This window comes from Trematomus bernacchii, unplaced genomic scaffold (genome assembly GCF_902827165.1).
Source record: "Trematomus bernacchii unplaced genomic scaffold, fTreBer1.1, whole genome shotgun sequence".
NCBI lineage: Eukaryota > Metazoa > Chordata > Actinopteri > Perciformes > Nototheniidae > Trematomus > Trematomus bernacchii.
Window position 1 is genome coordinate 3,153,515 of NW_022987607.1, and position 18,666 is coordinate 3,172,180.

General features: G+C 39.8%; 1 protein-coding gene across 1 annotated transcript in view; it reads left to right on the plus strand.

Annotated features, from left to right (window-relative positions):
- The first annotated feature begins 2,741 nt into the window (after positions 1–2,741).
- khdrbs3 (KH domain containing, RNA binding, signal transduction associated 3) overlaps positions 2,742–18,666 on the plus strand; it is a 150,113-nt gene continuing 134,188 nt past the window's right edge. The window contains exon 1 of the mRNA XM_034131084.1: positions 2,742–2,832. Within this exon, the coding sequence (XP_033986975.1) occupies positions 2,742–2,832 (91 nt within the window). The remainder of the gene's footprint in view (positions 2,833–18,666) is intronic.

Here is an 18,666-nt window from a genome sequence, read left to right on the forward strand (position 1 = left end):
TGTGTGTGTGTGTGTGTGTGTGTGTGTGTGTGTGTGTGTACACTGTAAATTGTAATTGTGCCCCTTACTTAAACAAAATAGTGACATCAACTGATATCTACATTATTTGTTAACTTAACTCAATACAACAAAGTTAAAACTACTTTCTTGTGAGAGAAGTTATTGAACTCATCAGCTTGAAGTAACCGTTACGTTAAAGTATGAGTGAGCAGCTCTCTTTGTACGCACGTGGACACCACTCGGAGAAACTCGACAGAACTCGGAAGGCTTCGGCGACTACACATGCGCAGTTTGCCACAGAGACGTCAGACCGACGTCATGGGTCATGGAACGAAGCGGAAAGAAAGCATTGTCGAGAGTCTAAGGACATGAGAAGGTAAGTTTTAACAAACAATATTGTGCTACAGAGTTGGGAAGTTAGCCGAAATCATTCAGGGTTAGCTATCGTTATTTGTTGTAATGAGTCATCCTCTTAAGTCAGACGAACACCGACTTTTAGCGCGTTTAAGTACAAATCGTGGTAAGGCTATAAGGTAAGAGCTAACTTTAAACCTAAGAAAGTTAGCCCGTCATGTAGGCATACAGTATGCCGTGGAATTAATTCCGGTATTTGAAGAAAACTTGTGTAAAATATATATATTATATATATAGTTCTCAGTGAGCCATGATTTGAAGTGAGCTGTGAAGGTGGGATATGTAATGTATGTCTTTGATTTATTGTGTCTGTGTTCTCTAACCAACAGCTCTTTTCTTTCTTATTTAATGAATTCATAAACACGCCCGTGAGAAATGTGTGCTTGACCTATGAGAAGGTGAATGGATTTCCTCAGGACTATTGACAGGTTGTCCTAAAGAGCAACAGCAGCCGAAGGAGTCATGCGCTCCGAATCAATGGCTTGATTATGTGTAATGAGTAAAGAGGCAATTATGTGGCCTCCTGAGATATTACTGTAACTGTATCATGAGAAGGTAAACGGCTTCTTAAAAACACAAACATGTTTACTGCGTGTCAAGGGCCTTTTGGCAATGCAATTAGCACATTTCATTGGCAATTTGCACAATAAAACACATTATATATACTTTTCTGCCCATATGGTTCAATCTAAACAACAGCGAATATACGGTGTTTAGTGACATGTTGAAATGGTTTGAGATCATATTTCCTTCATTGCAAGCAGCTTCTCTCCAAAAAAATGCTTCATTGCTCATTATTCAGGACGTTTTTAACCATAGCTGAAATATATACAACAGCACATCATCTTCAAAACCAATAGAAATGGTGATTAAAACCATACAAAACACAGAATAAGGCAGTTTCACGTTAAAAATGAATGGTTTTTTAGGCAGAAAACTGTTGTAAAATCTTGTTATTATTATCATTTTTGTGTGTCTCATTTGTAAAGTATATGTAGATCAATGTGACATTCTGATTCAATAAACTATACAACAGTTTTTTGTGTTTTAAAACAAATCTGTCTCAGCTTCAAATCTGAGCTGTAATTAGGAATTGAATATCAAGAACTGTGAGTAGGTGTTGGGGATGTGAGTAATGTGTCAAATCATCCGGAATATGTTCCAGCTTTTTGTCGAAATCCAATTTACAGAGTCTTGTCTTGCATCTTTGTAAAGATCCAGAGAGATGAGCTTCTGTACGTTTGATTAACATCACATGGTGTGTTGGTTTTACTGTCGGCTGATATCACATGCAGGGACTGAGACTATAGCTTGAGTGAATAGCTGCTCTTGTTCATGGTAACTTAACGATATCATATGATGTGACATGATATGTTAGTTTTACTGTATGATTTCATTTTTACTGAGTGAGTGAGGGTTTAAATAACCAATGTTCAATATTTCAACATCTTACACCATTTTAATTTCTTCAGAAAAAGTTAAAAATATGGTTATGAAAGGAATCAGCACCATGGACAGCTCCTATGGTTGCCCTGTCCTTCCTCACTCCCTCCCTCCCTTCCTTCCTTCCTTCCTTCCTTCCTTCCTTCCTTCTTTTATTTTTTACTTTTTATTTAATTATTTGGTTTGTCCACACATGTACATATCGTGTTGCTTGATTAAAATAAATAATGCCCCGCCACTTTCAGGGTATAGTTGTTGATCCCTTCTTTTTCAAAACCAATACACATACAATAGAGAATTCAATTAAAATAGAATCAAGTAAAACAATATGAGAAAATGAATAATAGTACATTATTAAACACAATTAAAACATATTTACTATTATATATATATATATATATATATACACAAATATTTTGTGAATAAAATAAATAAATAAAAATAAATAAAATAAAATAAAAATAAATAAAATAAAACATTACGTTTAAAAATTAATACAAAAGAAGAAATAATAAATTAAGTAAAACAAAATAAAATAAAAAATAAATACACATTTAAAAAAAATGCCCCGCCCCTTCCTTGTGGACCAATAGCTGCCTCCCCCTGTCTTCAGCACCGGATACAACCGAGAAAGCCTCACACAGAGGAGACAGCTCACCGGTGGTAATGCGTACCGGGGATCCGCAGACTGACCACTCTTCATCGGGATAAACCTCTCCGTCTTTACCGCTTTCTGTGAGACATGCTCTGATACTCTGCTTCCTCACACACACAACACTTCACGGTGCTCCAACTTCACATTTTTTTTTTTTTTTGTATTTTCTTGAATTGCATTTGTTTAATTGGAGCCACTAAGAAAGAAAGAGAAATCCCCGGAAGAGAAGATGGAGAGCGAGAAGTACTTGCCGGAGCTTATGGCAGAGAAGGACACGCTGGATCGGTCTTTTCAGCACTCCCTGCGGCTACTGGATCAAGGTAATGTCCGTGGATAAACACCGGGGTAAACACTTTATGTGTGCGGGTGTCACGCTCTTGTTGTGGGGCTGCAGGCTGCATGACTGCACGCCTACTGCCGGTTATAAATAAGAGGCTTTCTGGATCTAACATTTCCTGTTTTGGTCTCACTATAGCGAGGTTCCTTTGAGCAGCATGCATGTGTTTTCTGCCAAGTTGTTCTGCAGCAAACCTGTCTTCTGTGGAGTCAGAGTGAGATGCACCTGCTTCATTACACTAACTTTGTAGTTTGGGACATGAAGGCATCATTGAAGACGTTTTTATTACCTCTAAATGGGGATTTTGCTGCTGGTTTTGATCATGCACAAGACTGAAAACATCAACTAATATGAATCTTTACTACCTGCCGATTGTTAACCAGACTCTCCGATTCATCTTTAAAATGTCTCTATCCAACTTGATGTCTCTACATTTGTCATTTTGCCAGTTTTAAACACAAAGATAGTCACTTCAATATGATTACAAATAACCAGATTATTAACCAGACTATTCAATTCATCTTTTGAATGAGGACTTTATAGACCTTTTGGTCTATAAAACGTCAGAAATAGTGAATACATCTTCATCCAGTTTCCTAAACTCCAACATAATGTCTCTACATTTCTTTGGTCTTTAAAATGTCTCTATCCAGTTTCTCAAAGTCCAATATGATGTCTCTACATTTCTCATTTTGTCTCCCAAAGATAGTCACTTTAATATGAAATGTTTCCCAAAAAATGAACCAATTATAAACCAGACTATTTGATTAATCGTTTGATGTTTAAAACGTCAGAAACAGTGACACATTTCTTCTCCTGTTCCTCAAAGTCTAAATGTCTCATTCTGCCACCCACAGAGTTACTTTGATATCATATATAACTAAGAAATGAACAAATATTAACACCATTATTTGATCAATGTTTGATGTTTTAAACGTCAGAAATAGGGAAATAGTTTCTCAAGTTTCAAGTCTAATGTCATGTCTCTTTATTTCTCATTCTGCTACCCAAAGATATCCACTTTAATATGATGTTTAACAAAAAAAAATTACAATAAAATTGGCTATTCTGTCCTGTGAAACAACTAATGTGTGCAATGGACTAACCCTTGCAGCTCTGAACTGATGGCAAAGTGAATATTTGATCAGAGAAGGCTTCTGTTTCACATGGCATAACATCAAATAATAGCTATAGGATGCAGGCAGATCTTTGCAAACTGCAGCAGTCTCCTCCATGCAGAGTCAATATATGTGTAAGCTGTGCAGGAATGATCACACTCTCATTCAAACGTACACGTGTTCCCAGCTTTGACTGAAATGGATGCACTCGCAGAAGCTTTTCATGAATCCATTGCAACGCCTTCTGCTTTGTAGCTTTTTGTTGCTCCTCTTCTTCTTGTGGAGCTCCTCGTGTGGGAAGTGCACTGTTACAGCCTCCAAATGCATCTTTGGAAAGCCACTCATGGGCTTTGTGTGGAGCGGAGCAGGCTGCTGTCGGCTTTAAGGGCAACAGACAAGGAGCAGCGGGCTGTGAACAGTCCTGCTGCACTGAAACTAATTCTATTCTACTGAAACTGATGCTATTGAACCTCCAGACGCAGCCTCAAGCTGTTTTTATTTATATTCAGACAGCAGAGTCCCTTCGACCTGATGCCTCCAAAAGTCCAAAAGTGACCTCCTCGAGGAGTCCTGAGAAGGGCTCAATAGGAAACTGAGACATGATTGAATTTAATGTCTTTACTTGCTAGAGTTTAAACCCCAGAATGATTCTTCTGGGTTGAATGTCATCCTATGAACTTGCGATACTTACTTCGTTTATTTAATCTGCTCGTTGTTTCTGCAATCAATCGATTACCTGTCGACAAAATGTCCCTCATAATGTCCAAAAGCCCAATTTCATGTCCTTACATTTCTCTTTATATCAGATGTATGTCCAAAGGCTGGAGATATTGAGTATAACATATTTTGAAAATAGCGAAAAGTAGAAGTTATTCCTTATTTGAATGTATTTACTTGCTGGGGTTTAGTTTTAAGACTCAGGAAGACTTATCTGGATTTAATGACACCTTCTGAACTTGCAATATGAATATACACTCACTTTGTTCATTTAATTTGCTCATTGTTTCCTTAATGAATCAATTACCTGTGAAGTCTAGTCAGAAGAAGGAAGAAAAATGTCTAGAAAAAGCCCAATGTCATGTCCCTAAATTGCCTATTTTAATGTCTTTACTTGCTGGAGTTTAGTTTTTAAAACCCAAGCAGACTTTTCTGGATTTAATGTCACCGTGATGAACTTGCAGTATGGATTCACCCTTACTTTATTTAATCAATCTGCTCGTTATCTCCTCAATTAATCGATAAACTGTGAAGTCTGGTAGAGAAATTATGTAAAAATGTAACATCCAAAAGCCAAATGTGATGTCTTAACATTTCTCTTTTCCTCTGACTTACTGTCCAAAGCCCACAGATATTGAGTTTTCAAGAAATTCATTTCTGCTATATTTAATTACATTACGTTGTTGTTTTGTGAAATGATTGGCTTTTTTAAAATGATTTGCAGCTCCTAGCAACACAAAGGGTGATACTCTTGCTGTGTCCTTCATACAATAAGTGTCCAACATATTCTACAGAGAATGAAATGCGTTACATCCAACCGTCATTTCACATCATGTGTAAAATGCATACAAAACCATCTGTCTTCTATTCAGTGTGTGTTAGAGGAATGGATGTAATGGTGTCGCCAATATCAGCATCTCATATATGTTAATGCATTTTGCAGTGAGCTCCTTTATGTACATTAAGGTAAATACAAAGCCGTCCATGAGGAAGATAAGGCTGTGTTTCACTCAGCACTTTATTATCAGCTCATATCTGAGTTGTTCCCCTCACTGATAGGAAGATAGAAGGATTTGGAGCTGCGAGTTGAACCACTTCCTTCACAGAGACTCTCTAGAAGTCTTTCTCCCACACTGCAGGTTGAGCAGCAGAGAATGAACACAAATCTAATAAAAATGATGGAATACCCAGAATATAAGGCGGGACAAGCCAAATAAGAGCCTAAGAGTAAATGTTCCCTCTGTGCTTTACATCCAAATACCTCGAGAGATATAAAAAAAGTTGCCGTGTGATATTTCGAGTGGGGGAACGTTGGACAGCATCGCGAGCGGCAGGATTAATCCGTGACATTTGATGAAGTAGGCAGAACTCTGCGCTGCACAAAATGTGTTCGAAGCCGTCTCCAAAAAGCGGTAAATACTGTTATCTCTCTTTTACACAACAGATGGAACACGATGCAGCTTAATGGAGCACTTCTTCTGCCATCTTGCTGATGAGTTCTGGACGTGATTATGCAATTGGCACGGGGGGGGGGGGGGGGTGCAGGAACAGAGCAACTACAGTTACTGCGTGGAAACAAATGGGAGATTACTCCAGGTCTGCAGAGGCTTCCATTCAGGAGAAATTAGGGGAGCATTGTGTTCGAAGCATGCTGGGCGCGGTGCTTTGATAAGTTTGCTGAGCTCTTATCCCGTGAGAATATCTCTGCTGCTGTGACAAGTCCTCATTCAGTCACTGGGAGAAGCTGGAGACACATCCTAAGCCAAAACAACAGAGAAGCAGGACTAGCCTTTACTTGCTAGAGTTTGAAACCCAGAATGAGTTTTCTGGGTTGAATGTATGAACTTGCGATATGAATATACACTTACTTTGTTTATTGAATCTGCTCGTTGTTTCCTCAATCGATCGATTACCTGTGGGAAGAATGTCCCTCATAACGTCAAAAAGCCCAATGTTATGTCCTTAAATTCCTCTTTTTGTCAGACATCATTAATCGATGGAGGGGGGGTGCAGGGCGTGGTGCTTTGATACGTTTTGCTGAGCTCTTATCCCATGAGAATATCTCTGCTGTTGTGACAAGCTTCATTAAGAAACAGGAGAAATATCTTAACCCAAAATAAGAGAGAAGCAGGAGAGGGAAATCTGTTCAGCTGAATACTAATGAAGGGCTTCCAGGTATGGAAACCACTCGGGTGGCAGCTGTTATTTACATTTACTTGAAATCACTGCTTCCCTACAGCATTAGAGTACGGTGGCCGACAGGTGCAAACACGCCACAACGACCCAAAACACTAACATTAGGAGAAACTAGTCGAGCTTCAGAAGCAAATATAAAAACATAAATGTGACCTGCTCTATTGAAATCAGTCGCATTGACCCGAAGACACATTTTCAGTTGTATACGCGGTTGGAAAGAGGATATTCCGAGCTTTCCAATGATATCAGGATTGTTGTTGTACTCCAAATATTAAGCAAAATATGTCACATTATATAATGACTGTCACAAGTCATCATTTTGAGAAAAAGGCCTTCAAAGTTTCCTCTTCTCTGGAATCCATCGATCTGATTGGTTATTAGCAAATGATCAAAATAGTCCGGAGGGAAAATATTTTTGTTTGGATTACTGGTCTGGGGGAAGTGTGTGTGTGTGTGTGTGTGTGTGTGTGTGGTGTGTGTGTGTGTGTGTGTGTGTGTGTGTGTGTGTGTGTGTGTGTGTGTGTGTGTGTGTGTGTGTGTGTGTGTGTGTGTGTGTGTGTGTGTGTGTGTGTGTGTGTGTGTGTGTGTGTGTGTGTGTGTGTGTGTGTGTGTGTGTGTGTGTGTGTGTGTGTGTGTGTGGTGTGTGTATTTTTGCGTTTGTGTGTATTGTGTTTTGTTTCCCGGGGAAAACACTCACGAGAAACACCGGCTGTTGTTATGCCTGCTGTGACGTCAAGTTACTCCGTTCTCCGCTTGTAATTATGCCGTTACGAGCTTCAAAGCTGTATTTATCATCTGAATTTGCCGAAACAAGTTTAATATTCTGAAAGCCAAGACTTGAAATCAGATGAAAACAAACTGTAACGGACCCTGCCGTGTTATCTGTGATTACTATACGCCTTACATTCATAATGTCAGCCGGAGGGAGGGTGGGCGGCGCCGCGGAAGAGCAGAGTGCGAGTGAGAGGTGTCATCTTCCCTTTACAAGCTTCAAACATGTATTTATCGTGTGATTTTGGAAATAAAAGTTTCATATTCTGAAAGCCAAGACTTTGTTTATTTAAAATCAAACAAAACATATCTGTGCAAAAATGTGCAAAAAACACCTGCAGATGAAGAAACATCTTCAACAACTTCACGAAACATTTGCGGCGTTTACTAAAAGAAGCTCAAAACACAACTGAAACCAGGCGACACTAACAAGTGACGCACACAGGTGGGTCCGGAGCGCTTGGTGACGTTCAGGATTATAAAATTGGACAACTTTGTTTTGTCATTATATTTTAAATGAATGAATCATGCTGTGTGCGTCACTTTTTAGTGTCCCCTGGTTTCTGTTAGTGCTGTGCATGTGTTGCAAAGTTGGTGAAGATGTTTTTTAATTTGCATATGTTTTGGCACATTTGTGTTTTTATATTTGCATTGTGTTTTTGGCCGTGTTGGCCCCTGTTGGCCACCGTACTTCAGGGCACAAAGGCTTCAAAAAACACTTATTTTGGAAACATTTGTAAATATTTGAAGGGGTTTCTTTCCAAATGTATTATGGAGAAGAACCGATTCTCCTTAAAGAGCTCTTCCAAATCGTTTGGGAAAACATGGAGACATTGAAGAGGATATTTCTCTACTGTTCCCGAGTATACTTTTTGAATATGTGTTGCTCCTTCTGATTAAACTCTCCCTTTTTTAAATAAATGAAAAAGTGTTTCAGCAAAATTAAAAAGTGTGTTACATTTGGCCTTATGTTTAATTAATTTATGCAACCTCTAAATTCCACTCCCACATCAAGCAGAATGTGGAATTACTATAACGATTATCCCAGCTGTTACCATTGAAACAGATTTCCCAGTATAATAACTATCTACTGGGGGAAGTTATGTAAATAATAACATATTTAAAATGCAGCACATGGATTCTGTTTGCTCTGTGTGAGGAAGCCGAGCTGCGTGTTTCAGGACCTCTGGCCCAGGTTGGATGTTTTAACCTCACATACGCTCCGTATCAAGAGCTGCTTTTTAATTGGATATTCCACAGCAGGAGACCAGCACCATGTTTGCATTAAATTAAAGAGGCCTTCCTGAAGTGTGTTATATTGCTCGTTGTGCATGTAAAGACTCCACTGCCCCTGAAACGCCTCCATTGGACTCCTTTGTTAACTTCAGTAAGATAGTGACATCACCATGTAGCACTCACGGGACGGGACATCTCTAAGTGGTTGACCAATCACAACAGAGCCGGCCAGCTAACCAATCAGAGCAGACTGGGCTCTGGTTTCAGACAGAGGGGGAAAAGAGGTGCTGCAGCACAGGCAGTATGAGAGAGATGGAGAGCTTTTTGAACATTAAAGCATGGAGACATGTAGAGACACTACATACTGATATACACCTGAACATCAGCAGGAGAGGACTCTTTAAAGTAGAGACACTACATACTGATATACACCTGAACATCAGCAGGAGAGGACTCTTTAAAGTAGAGACACTACATACTGATATACACCTGAACATCAGCAGGAGAGGACTCTTTAAAGTAGAGACACTACATACTGATATACACCTGAACATCAGCAGGAGAGGACTCTTTAAAGTAGAGACACTACATACTGATATACACCTGAACATCAGCAGGAGAGGACTCTTTAAAGTAGACACTACATACTGATATACACCTGAACATCAGCAGGAGAGGACTCTTTAAAGTAGAGACACTACATACTGATATACACCTGAACATCAGCAGGAGAGGACTCTTTAAAGTAGAGACACTACATACTGATATACACCTGAACATCAGCAGGAGAGGACTCTTTAAAGTAGAGACACTACATACTGATATACACCTGAACATCAGCAGGAGAGGACTCTTTAAAGTAGAGGCACTACATACTGATATACACCTGAACATCAGCAGGAGAGGACTCTTTAAAGTAGAGACACTACATACTGATATACACCTGAACATCAGCAGGAGAGGACTCTTTAAACAGGAAAGGGAGAACTTAATAGGGCCCCTTTAATTCACACATTTCCATTTCGCTTGAGTTTCACCATCTCCTTGGTTAGAAAAGCCCCAGAAGTGAACAGAAATAAGCTTTGGCGTGGGATCAAAGGCAGCGATATCGTTTTGTTGGAGAAACAGCGCTTGATAACGATCAGTGGATCTGTGGAGCCACACAGAAAGATGGAGGTTCATCCGCACGCTGCCAAAAGCCAGGAGCCCCCTGGTGATTTGACCCACAGATGAAGTGAACCTGCGAGTGAACTGAAAGAAAGCCAACCCAGCGATTCACTCTGCATTCAGACGAGCGCTGGTGAAGCTGTTTCCAGGGGCGAAAAAAAAGGTTAGAAAAGTGTCTAAATAACTATAATTTCACAGGAAGACTAGGGGTAGAGGAATGTGAGAATTTGGTGAGGGATATTTCCAAATATCTGGAACAAACTCCCAGAAACCTGCAGGTCCGCTGCAACTCTGAGTACTTTTAAATCCAGGCTGAAGACTTTCTTGTTGCCGCTGCTTTTAATTGAACTATTCACATCTCACACGGCACTGTAACTTTTATTCATGTACCTGAGTTATTCATGTTTTATTATCTTTGCTTTTACAATTTTCTAATGTGTTTTGTGCTCTTAATGTCTTTCATTTTTCTAAAGCACTTTGAATTGCCTTGTGTTGAAAAGTGCTATATAAATAAACTTGCCTTGCCTTTGCGAAATGTAGGCCAGGACTAAACACGGGCATATAAAATCTAACAGCGCCTCGTTTGCAGACAACAAGTCACGTGCCGGCATTGATTTCAGCGCTAATGCTGCGATGCTTGTTCTCACTCCTTCCAGCCGGCATAATGAGCCCATAAGGACGCTGTGATTTAGCTCCTTTCCCCACTCAGATACAGCCGTCTTTAATCGAGTTAAACATGTCAAACCTGGAGTATTGGCATGAGTTATCCGTGTTTCTCAGCATGTAAACAAACAGACACATATACACGAAGAGAAGTAAATCTAATGTGCTGGAAGAGAGCCACGTGCAGTCCTTTTTAATAGCTTCATTACATCATTACGTACCACTACATACTGATATACACCTGCACATCAGCAGGAGAGGACTCTTTAAAGTAGAGACACTACATACTGATATACACCTGAACATCAGCAGGAGAGGACTCTTTAAAGTAGAGACACTACATACTGATATACACCTGCACATCAGCAGGAGAGGACTCTTTAAAGTAGAGACAATGCATACTGATATACACCTGAACATCAGCAGGAGAGGACTCTTTAAAGTAGATACACTACATACTGATATACACCTGAACATCAGCAGGAGAGGACTCTTTAAAGTAGAGACACTACATACTGATATACACCTGAACATCAGCAGGAGAGGACTCTTTAAAGTAGAGACACTACATACTGATATGCACCTGAACATCAGCAGGAGAGGACTCTTTAAAGTAGAGACACTACATACTGATATACACCTGGACATCAGCAGGAGAGGACTCTTTAAAGTAGAGACACTACATACTGATATACACCTGGACATCAGCAGGAGAGGACTCTTTAAAGTAGAGACACTACATACTGATATACACCTGCACATCAGCAGGAGAGGACTCTTTAAAGTAGAGACACTACATACTGATATACACCTGAACATCAGCAGGAGAGGACTCTTTAAAGTAGAGACACTACATACTGATATACACCTGAACATCAGCAGGAGAGGACTCTTTAAAGTAGAGACACTACATACTGATATACACCTGAACATCAGCAGGAGAGGACTCTTTAAAGTAGAGACACTACATACTGATATACACCTGCACATCAGCAGGAGAGGACTCTTTAAAGTAGAGACAATGCATACTGATATACACCTGAACATCAGCAGGAGAGGACTCTTTAAAGTAGATACACTACATACTGATATACACCTGAACATCAGCAGGAGAGGACTCTTTAAAGTAGAGACAATGCATACTGATATACACCTGAACATCAGCAGGAGAGGACTCTTTAAAGTAGATACACTACATACTGATATACACCTGAACATCAGCAGGAGAGGACTCTTTAAAGTAGAGACACTACATACTGATATACACCTGAACATCAGCAGGAGAGGACTCTTTAAAGTAGAGACACTACATACTGATATGCACCTGAACATCAGCAGGAGAGGACTCTTTAAAGTAGAGACACTACATACTGATATACACCTGAACATCAGCAGGAGAGGACTCTTTAAAGTAGAGACACTACATACTGATATACACCTGGACATCAGCAGTAGAGGACTCTTTAAAGTAGAGACACTACATACTGATATACACCTGCACATCAGCAGGAGAGGACTCTTTAAAGTAGAGACACTACATACTGATATACACCTGAACATCAGCAGGAGAGGACTCTTTAAAGTAGAGACACTACATACTGATATACACCTGAACATCAGCAGGAGAGGACTCTTTAAAGTAGAGACACTACATACTGATATACACCTGAACATCAGCAGGAGAGGACTCTTTAAAGTAGAGACACTACATACTGATATACACCTGAACATCAGCAGGAGAGGACTCTTTAAAGTAGAGACACGACATACTGATATACACCTGAACATCAGCAGGAGAGGACTCTTTAAAGTAGAGACACGACATACTGATATACACCTGAACATCAGCAGGAGAGGACTCTTTAAAGTAGAGACACCACATACTGATATACACCTGAACATCAGCAGGAGAGGACTCTTTAAAGTAGAGACACTACATACTGATATACACCTGAAAATGAGCAGAATATGTCCCCTTTAATAGGGAAAGGTAGAGGGGATGACGTGTAAAGTTCCCAAACTGACCTACTTGTCACAATTAAAAGGCATTTTGAGTTGGTTTGGAATCTCACTGACTTGTGGACCTTTTTTCACTCCAACCCGAAACCTGCTTTCACTCCTGTCCATCTGTTGGCTTGTTTCTCTTTTTTCCTGCATCTCTGAGGCGTTTCCTTGCAATCCCTCCACCATATTGCTCTGGATTCTGTCTCCTCCTGGCATTCAGCTCGCCTCGGGCTCCGCTTGTTGATTTAATGTTCAGACTGTTAAGCTCCCATGTTGAACATTCAGCTCCTGTATAAATGCTGCATTCATATTTCAAATGTCACAAAGATGTGCAGTTTTTTCCTCCTCCACCTGTATCCATACTGTACGTTGCTTCGGGCTCGCCTGCAGCAGTCTGTATGGACACATATCCACGAGGAGACGTCCAATTATTATTATGAGAGAAGCTTAAATAATGCACAGCTGATATCTCTGGTGAGGAGATCACTTAGAGATGTGAGATGCTAGTTTAGCACGGCTTGGTAACGTTTAGCAACTCAACAGTGCCTTTTTATGATGCTTTTTGATATACTACACTTCATATACAAGGATCATTAAATAAAACAAACGTTAAACACATTGCTGTCCATAGGAAAGGAACAATACACTCTCAAATAAACTAAGAAAGCCTAAAGTTCATCAATATTTAATGCAGTCTAAAATAAGAATCGGAAGATATTACAACATTTGAATCATCATTATCTTGGCTAACATGATTGTGATTCATGATATCATCTAGAAAATGTTTAAAATATGCAGAACATTTAAGTTAAAGGGGACCTATCATGCAAAATGCACTTTTTGATGTCTTTTATACATAAATATGTGTCCCCGGTGCGTCGGGAAACTCACGCATCGTCAGAAAATAAAACCCTTTCTCTTTTCCTCCGTACCCAAATCTTTGAAAAACGGGGGTACAACGAGCGGATACAGATTCCATCCGATCTGACGTCAAATCGGCGGCCGACCCACAGAAAGTTGCTATCAGAAACAATGCCTGACGTGTTTTGGACGTAATCTCGTCTTTGTTTACATTAGCTAGCCTCGCTAACACTCAGAGCTAACCTGTAATGGAGAGCACATGTGTTTAAAAAGCAGGAAATAAAAAAAGGAACTCACCTTTTGATAAACCTGAGAGAGAAAAAGCATTTGAGCTCCATACTGTTTCAGAAATAATCCTTGATGTGGTTTAGAACAGGATGGCGTTTTATCACAGCAGAATTTAACTTTATCTCCGGTAGAATTCTGATCAGGCATTAGCTCCGCCTCCTCTTTCTTTTTTTTCAAGCTAAGGACCCAACATCCGCGTTTCTCTAACAGGGCTTCAATAGAGGGGTTTGAGCAGTAAGAGGCATGGCTGCAATGGGTGATCACAGACATGTTTTGTATAGGTATGGCCCTACAATATATGTTTCCAATATAGCATAATAGGTCCACTTTAAGTTAACTTTTTTTACATTGTCTACATTTTGTTAAATTAATATTTGTGTTGCATCCCAGAAAGAACACATATCTTTTTATAGTGAGCATCCTTTACAGTAAAATACACAAATGTTGTACTTATCTTTTCCCCAATGGAGTCCCACCATACTCTGAACCCAAACATACATACCTAAAAAACACAAGATGCATAAACAAGACTTCAGATTGATATTAAATGCCATTTGTCACAAGAAAAAACATCTGATATTTGGTGCCTTTGGTTTTGGCAATGGGTTTAGGTTTAGCCATTAAACCTAAACCCATTGTTTAGGTTTAATGGCTAAACCTAAACCCATTGTTTTACCAATCTATTAAAATTAATCTAATCTTAATAGATTAGATTCCTAATCTATTAAGAAACCTATGAAAATGGTAACTCTTCCTATTTGAATGTAATGCCAAGCACTTACAATGGTTTGGTTTAAATGTATTGATGTACCTGCATGTTTCTTGTGGTTCTTAGTTTGTATCTTTATCAGTTTATTGCAGTTATTGTTAGCCGCTTTGTTGTTAGCCAAATGAAATGTAATGTAATAATTTAGTACGAGGACAGGACAGGATATTGAGAGGAGCTCTGCCTCAGAGTCACTTACTGTAGATCCATTAATCTTCATTTTATCGGATGATAATTTGCTCCGCGATGCTTCTCAAGACATCGCGCAGACAGAATAGGATTACACTGGATTAGTTTGAGAAGCAGAGGAAACCTTCAGAGTGTATCAATCTGTTTACTGAGCCCGAGGCACAGAGACAAAGGAAGGGGAAAGACAGAGAGGAAAGGGTTGGCAGGGCTGCAGAGGAGAAGTTATTTGTTAGGGGATTGTACCAACTTCAGTTACAAAAGGGAAAATGCAATCTGAGGGGGGGGAGACAAAAATTGGAGGAGCAGAATGGGAGTTAAAATCGAAGAAAGTCAGAGAAAGCAGTTAAGGGAGTGATGTCGTTTACGCGTTGGTGATAAATAAAAAAGTTCACACGTCTTAAAAGAAAATAGAAAAACTCTCAGGCTACACTTGACCATTTCTTTCATTCGAAACCTTCACTGTAATTTCCTCCCTGACTCAAACACAGGTGAAAAGTGCGAACAGTGGCACATCTCATCCGTGATTAAATCACTGTAATTACCGCTGCGACGAAAGACAAGTGTGATCTCGCACTTCCAGTGGTGTAAAGTCACTGCTTATTAAAATGTGACACTGTGGAAGCTTTCCAAACACGCTCCAAAACATGCAGTAACATCCTTTTGAAATTAGTTATTTGGTTTCTGTCCAAGATTTGACTAGATAATCACAAGTATTGTAAGCCAAGTTTGTCATTTTCTACACCAAAGTGGATTTTCTAGGGTACCAAGGACCCTATTGAAACTGTAGGAACTATTATTCTCCAAATTGAATCACAGTGATGGAGCCTAAATGTCCTCTGAGCAAATATGACGTGTCACGAAAATCCATGTAAATGATTGGTCTTGCATATGGCTCAACAGCAGCCTTTATACAAATGTACGATGGTCCTATATGTATGATATTTGGTGGGTGTATGTAACACTTGGAGACGAACAAAAAAGTATATTACAGCAAGACCGTAAACTCAACAGGAAGTCAGCCATTTTGATTCTTACAGCAATATATAAATATCGTTTTTTTAACTATTTGACGGTGGCATACTTTTACAAACTCCCTCAGATTTGATCCAAATGACTTCAAATGTTATCACTAGAATTGTAAGATCTTAAAAAGCTAAAGCTATTAAAAGATTTAGTCTTTCTCGAGTACTGTTGCTGTGGCTTGATGGCGAAAAAGCGTCTTTCACCGCTAAATAGGAAGTTGTTGGAACTTAAAGGTGGGGTATGTAATTTATTTCAGAAACACTTTTTGTTATATTCCATGGAATGCTCTTAACATCCCGATAGCAATGAATATATTAAATTCTTTGACAATAAATCCATAAAAAAAATTCATCTGTGGAAGCTGTAGTACTGTAAAAAGCACGACCAATCATCTGAGCCGGCCCGGATAAAATAACTGGATGGCCTACCTGCCTGTCAGCCTTCCATCTGTGCACAAACTTATCTCGTGCCCTCATTGGTCATGTGTGCGTTCGTGTGTGTTGGAGGAGGGGCTCTGTAAGGAAGTCTGAAGGAAGGGACAGATTTTTTCCGGTTGTGTATTTTCCAATTCTAGCGCACTCGAGCTGGTTTCTCCAAAATTACCTACCCCTCCAATTTGCTCCAACGTTTGTATGGATGATAAGACATCCAGACTCATGGTCACAGCGCCACCCACTGGCAACAGGAAGTCATCGTTTGGTGACAATTCTGCAGACCTAATTTCCAGTTATCCCACTCCATGCAATAAGTACAGTATTTCAGCCGGTCTCCAGAGGGGGAAATGCTTCACAGAGGTAACCCCCAACGCTTAAATGTTTAATAAACCCATTCCTCGCTGCTTGTGGCTTTATTTTGAGTAGATATTTGCCTGTGGATCAGGTTCCAGGTCCTTTCTGTGCCCTCTGCCTCCATCTCTCCCACACAGCCTCCCTCCGCCTCCTCTGTATTTGTGGGGTTTTGTGTGTTTGGCACCTCTGTAGAGTGGATTGCACTGGATTAGCTTCTTCGCCTCCCCAACTGATCCGATCCATTTTGTGTAATCCAATTCAATTTAATTATGTTTATCGTTCCACCTCGCTGCCGCCGAGGAGCAGCAGCTCACCTCCACCAAGATAAGCCCGGGGACCTTGTGCCTTTTTCTCTGCCAGAGAGTGTCTTCCTGAGCCTGTTGTTGCTTCACAGACAGATGGAGTAAGTCCTCTACACTCTCACTAAATACTGCGTTAGGTACAACATTATGTTTCAGAGCTCCTCCTCTAACATGGAATAAAATAACCAAGGTTGAAGATCATCCCATCCATTTCTCTCCCGTTGATGTTGTGCAAATTTGATTCTCCATCCGATTGAATGTGAGGTCTTTTCTTTGCTTCTGTGAGTCTGATGTACTAGATATCAAATGTTCACAACTAAATCCTACAAATAGTTTTTCAGACACTCTCAGCGAGAGCTCACTTTCTCCTCTTTCTGAATAGCAATTGTGCAGCCAAGACATTAACTCTAGTCACGAGGTTAAATGTATTTATGCCTTCAGGGTGCTGATCTCAGTATTTCTTTATGGGCGAGATATGCCTCCAGTCTAGAGTCAGAAAGGTGCAGGTTGGATGTAGTCGACTGCATTGAGCAGCAGATGTTACAGAACGAGTATGAGGATAGGAAGAAGAGGCGCTCTGTTTTCTGTCTTTAATGCTTCTTTGTCGTCTGCATAGCGTCGTAAAAACTCTGTTTGACACATTCGGGCTAATCTATCATTTTATACTTGTTCTGTTTTCAAGGATGGGCTTTTTTTGTATTATTATTATTTGTTTTAATGGGGACTTTTTGCTGATATAAACAACACTCTTCTATTAACCCTCCTGTTGTCTTCGGGTCAAATCTGACCGATTTACTACTTTCATCAATCATAACTTTTTTGTTTTACATTCGATTGCATTCAGGCTTTATGATATCCTTCACAGTAGACATTTGAACACATACAATTGCTGATCACCACTTTCATTGGATTTTGGACGATTTAGTCAACTTTGAAACACCCATGGTGTTCCCGGTCATAAAGAAAAGGAATTAGTAACCATCCGGATCAGATAGAACACACACACACACACACACACACACACACACACACACACACACACACACACACACACACACACACACACACACACACACACACACACACACACACACACACACACACACACACACACACACACACACACACAAACACACACACAGAACAATTTGACACATGTCCCGCTCTTATGTGCCCATCCCCCCACATGGATCACACCTGGCACACGCAATACATGTTCAGTGTCTGTTCTTTGTATATGTACTGCAGTTTTTCATGTATACCAGTAGTCTGATACAATATTTACAGTTTGAAAGGGTGTTAAATGAAATTTGGTGATTAATGGTTTTTGTGTTAATGTAATAGCAGTTAAAACAGGACCGGTCAAATTTGACCGCGAACACCAAAGTAAGGGGGGGGGGAACGAAGACAATAGGAGGGTTAAAGTGGCCCTATTATGCTTTTTGGGGCGTTCTCTTACCTGTAGTGTGTTATATAGGTTTTAGTGCATGTAAATGGTCTGCAAAGGCTAAAAAAAAGGGAGTTTCTCTCCCAAATACTTTGCATAGATACAGTATGAACGTGTTTTAGGGGTGTAACATCAATTTCATCCAATCATACAATATAACATGCCTTTCTAAAGTCAAATTGCATTTTATTCTGGTGAATGTCTCCTTGGTAAATTAATAAAACTGTTTGTTTGGTTGATGTTTGGAAAAGAAAGACTTTAGGAAAAGCTGAGTGTGTTGT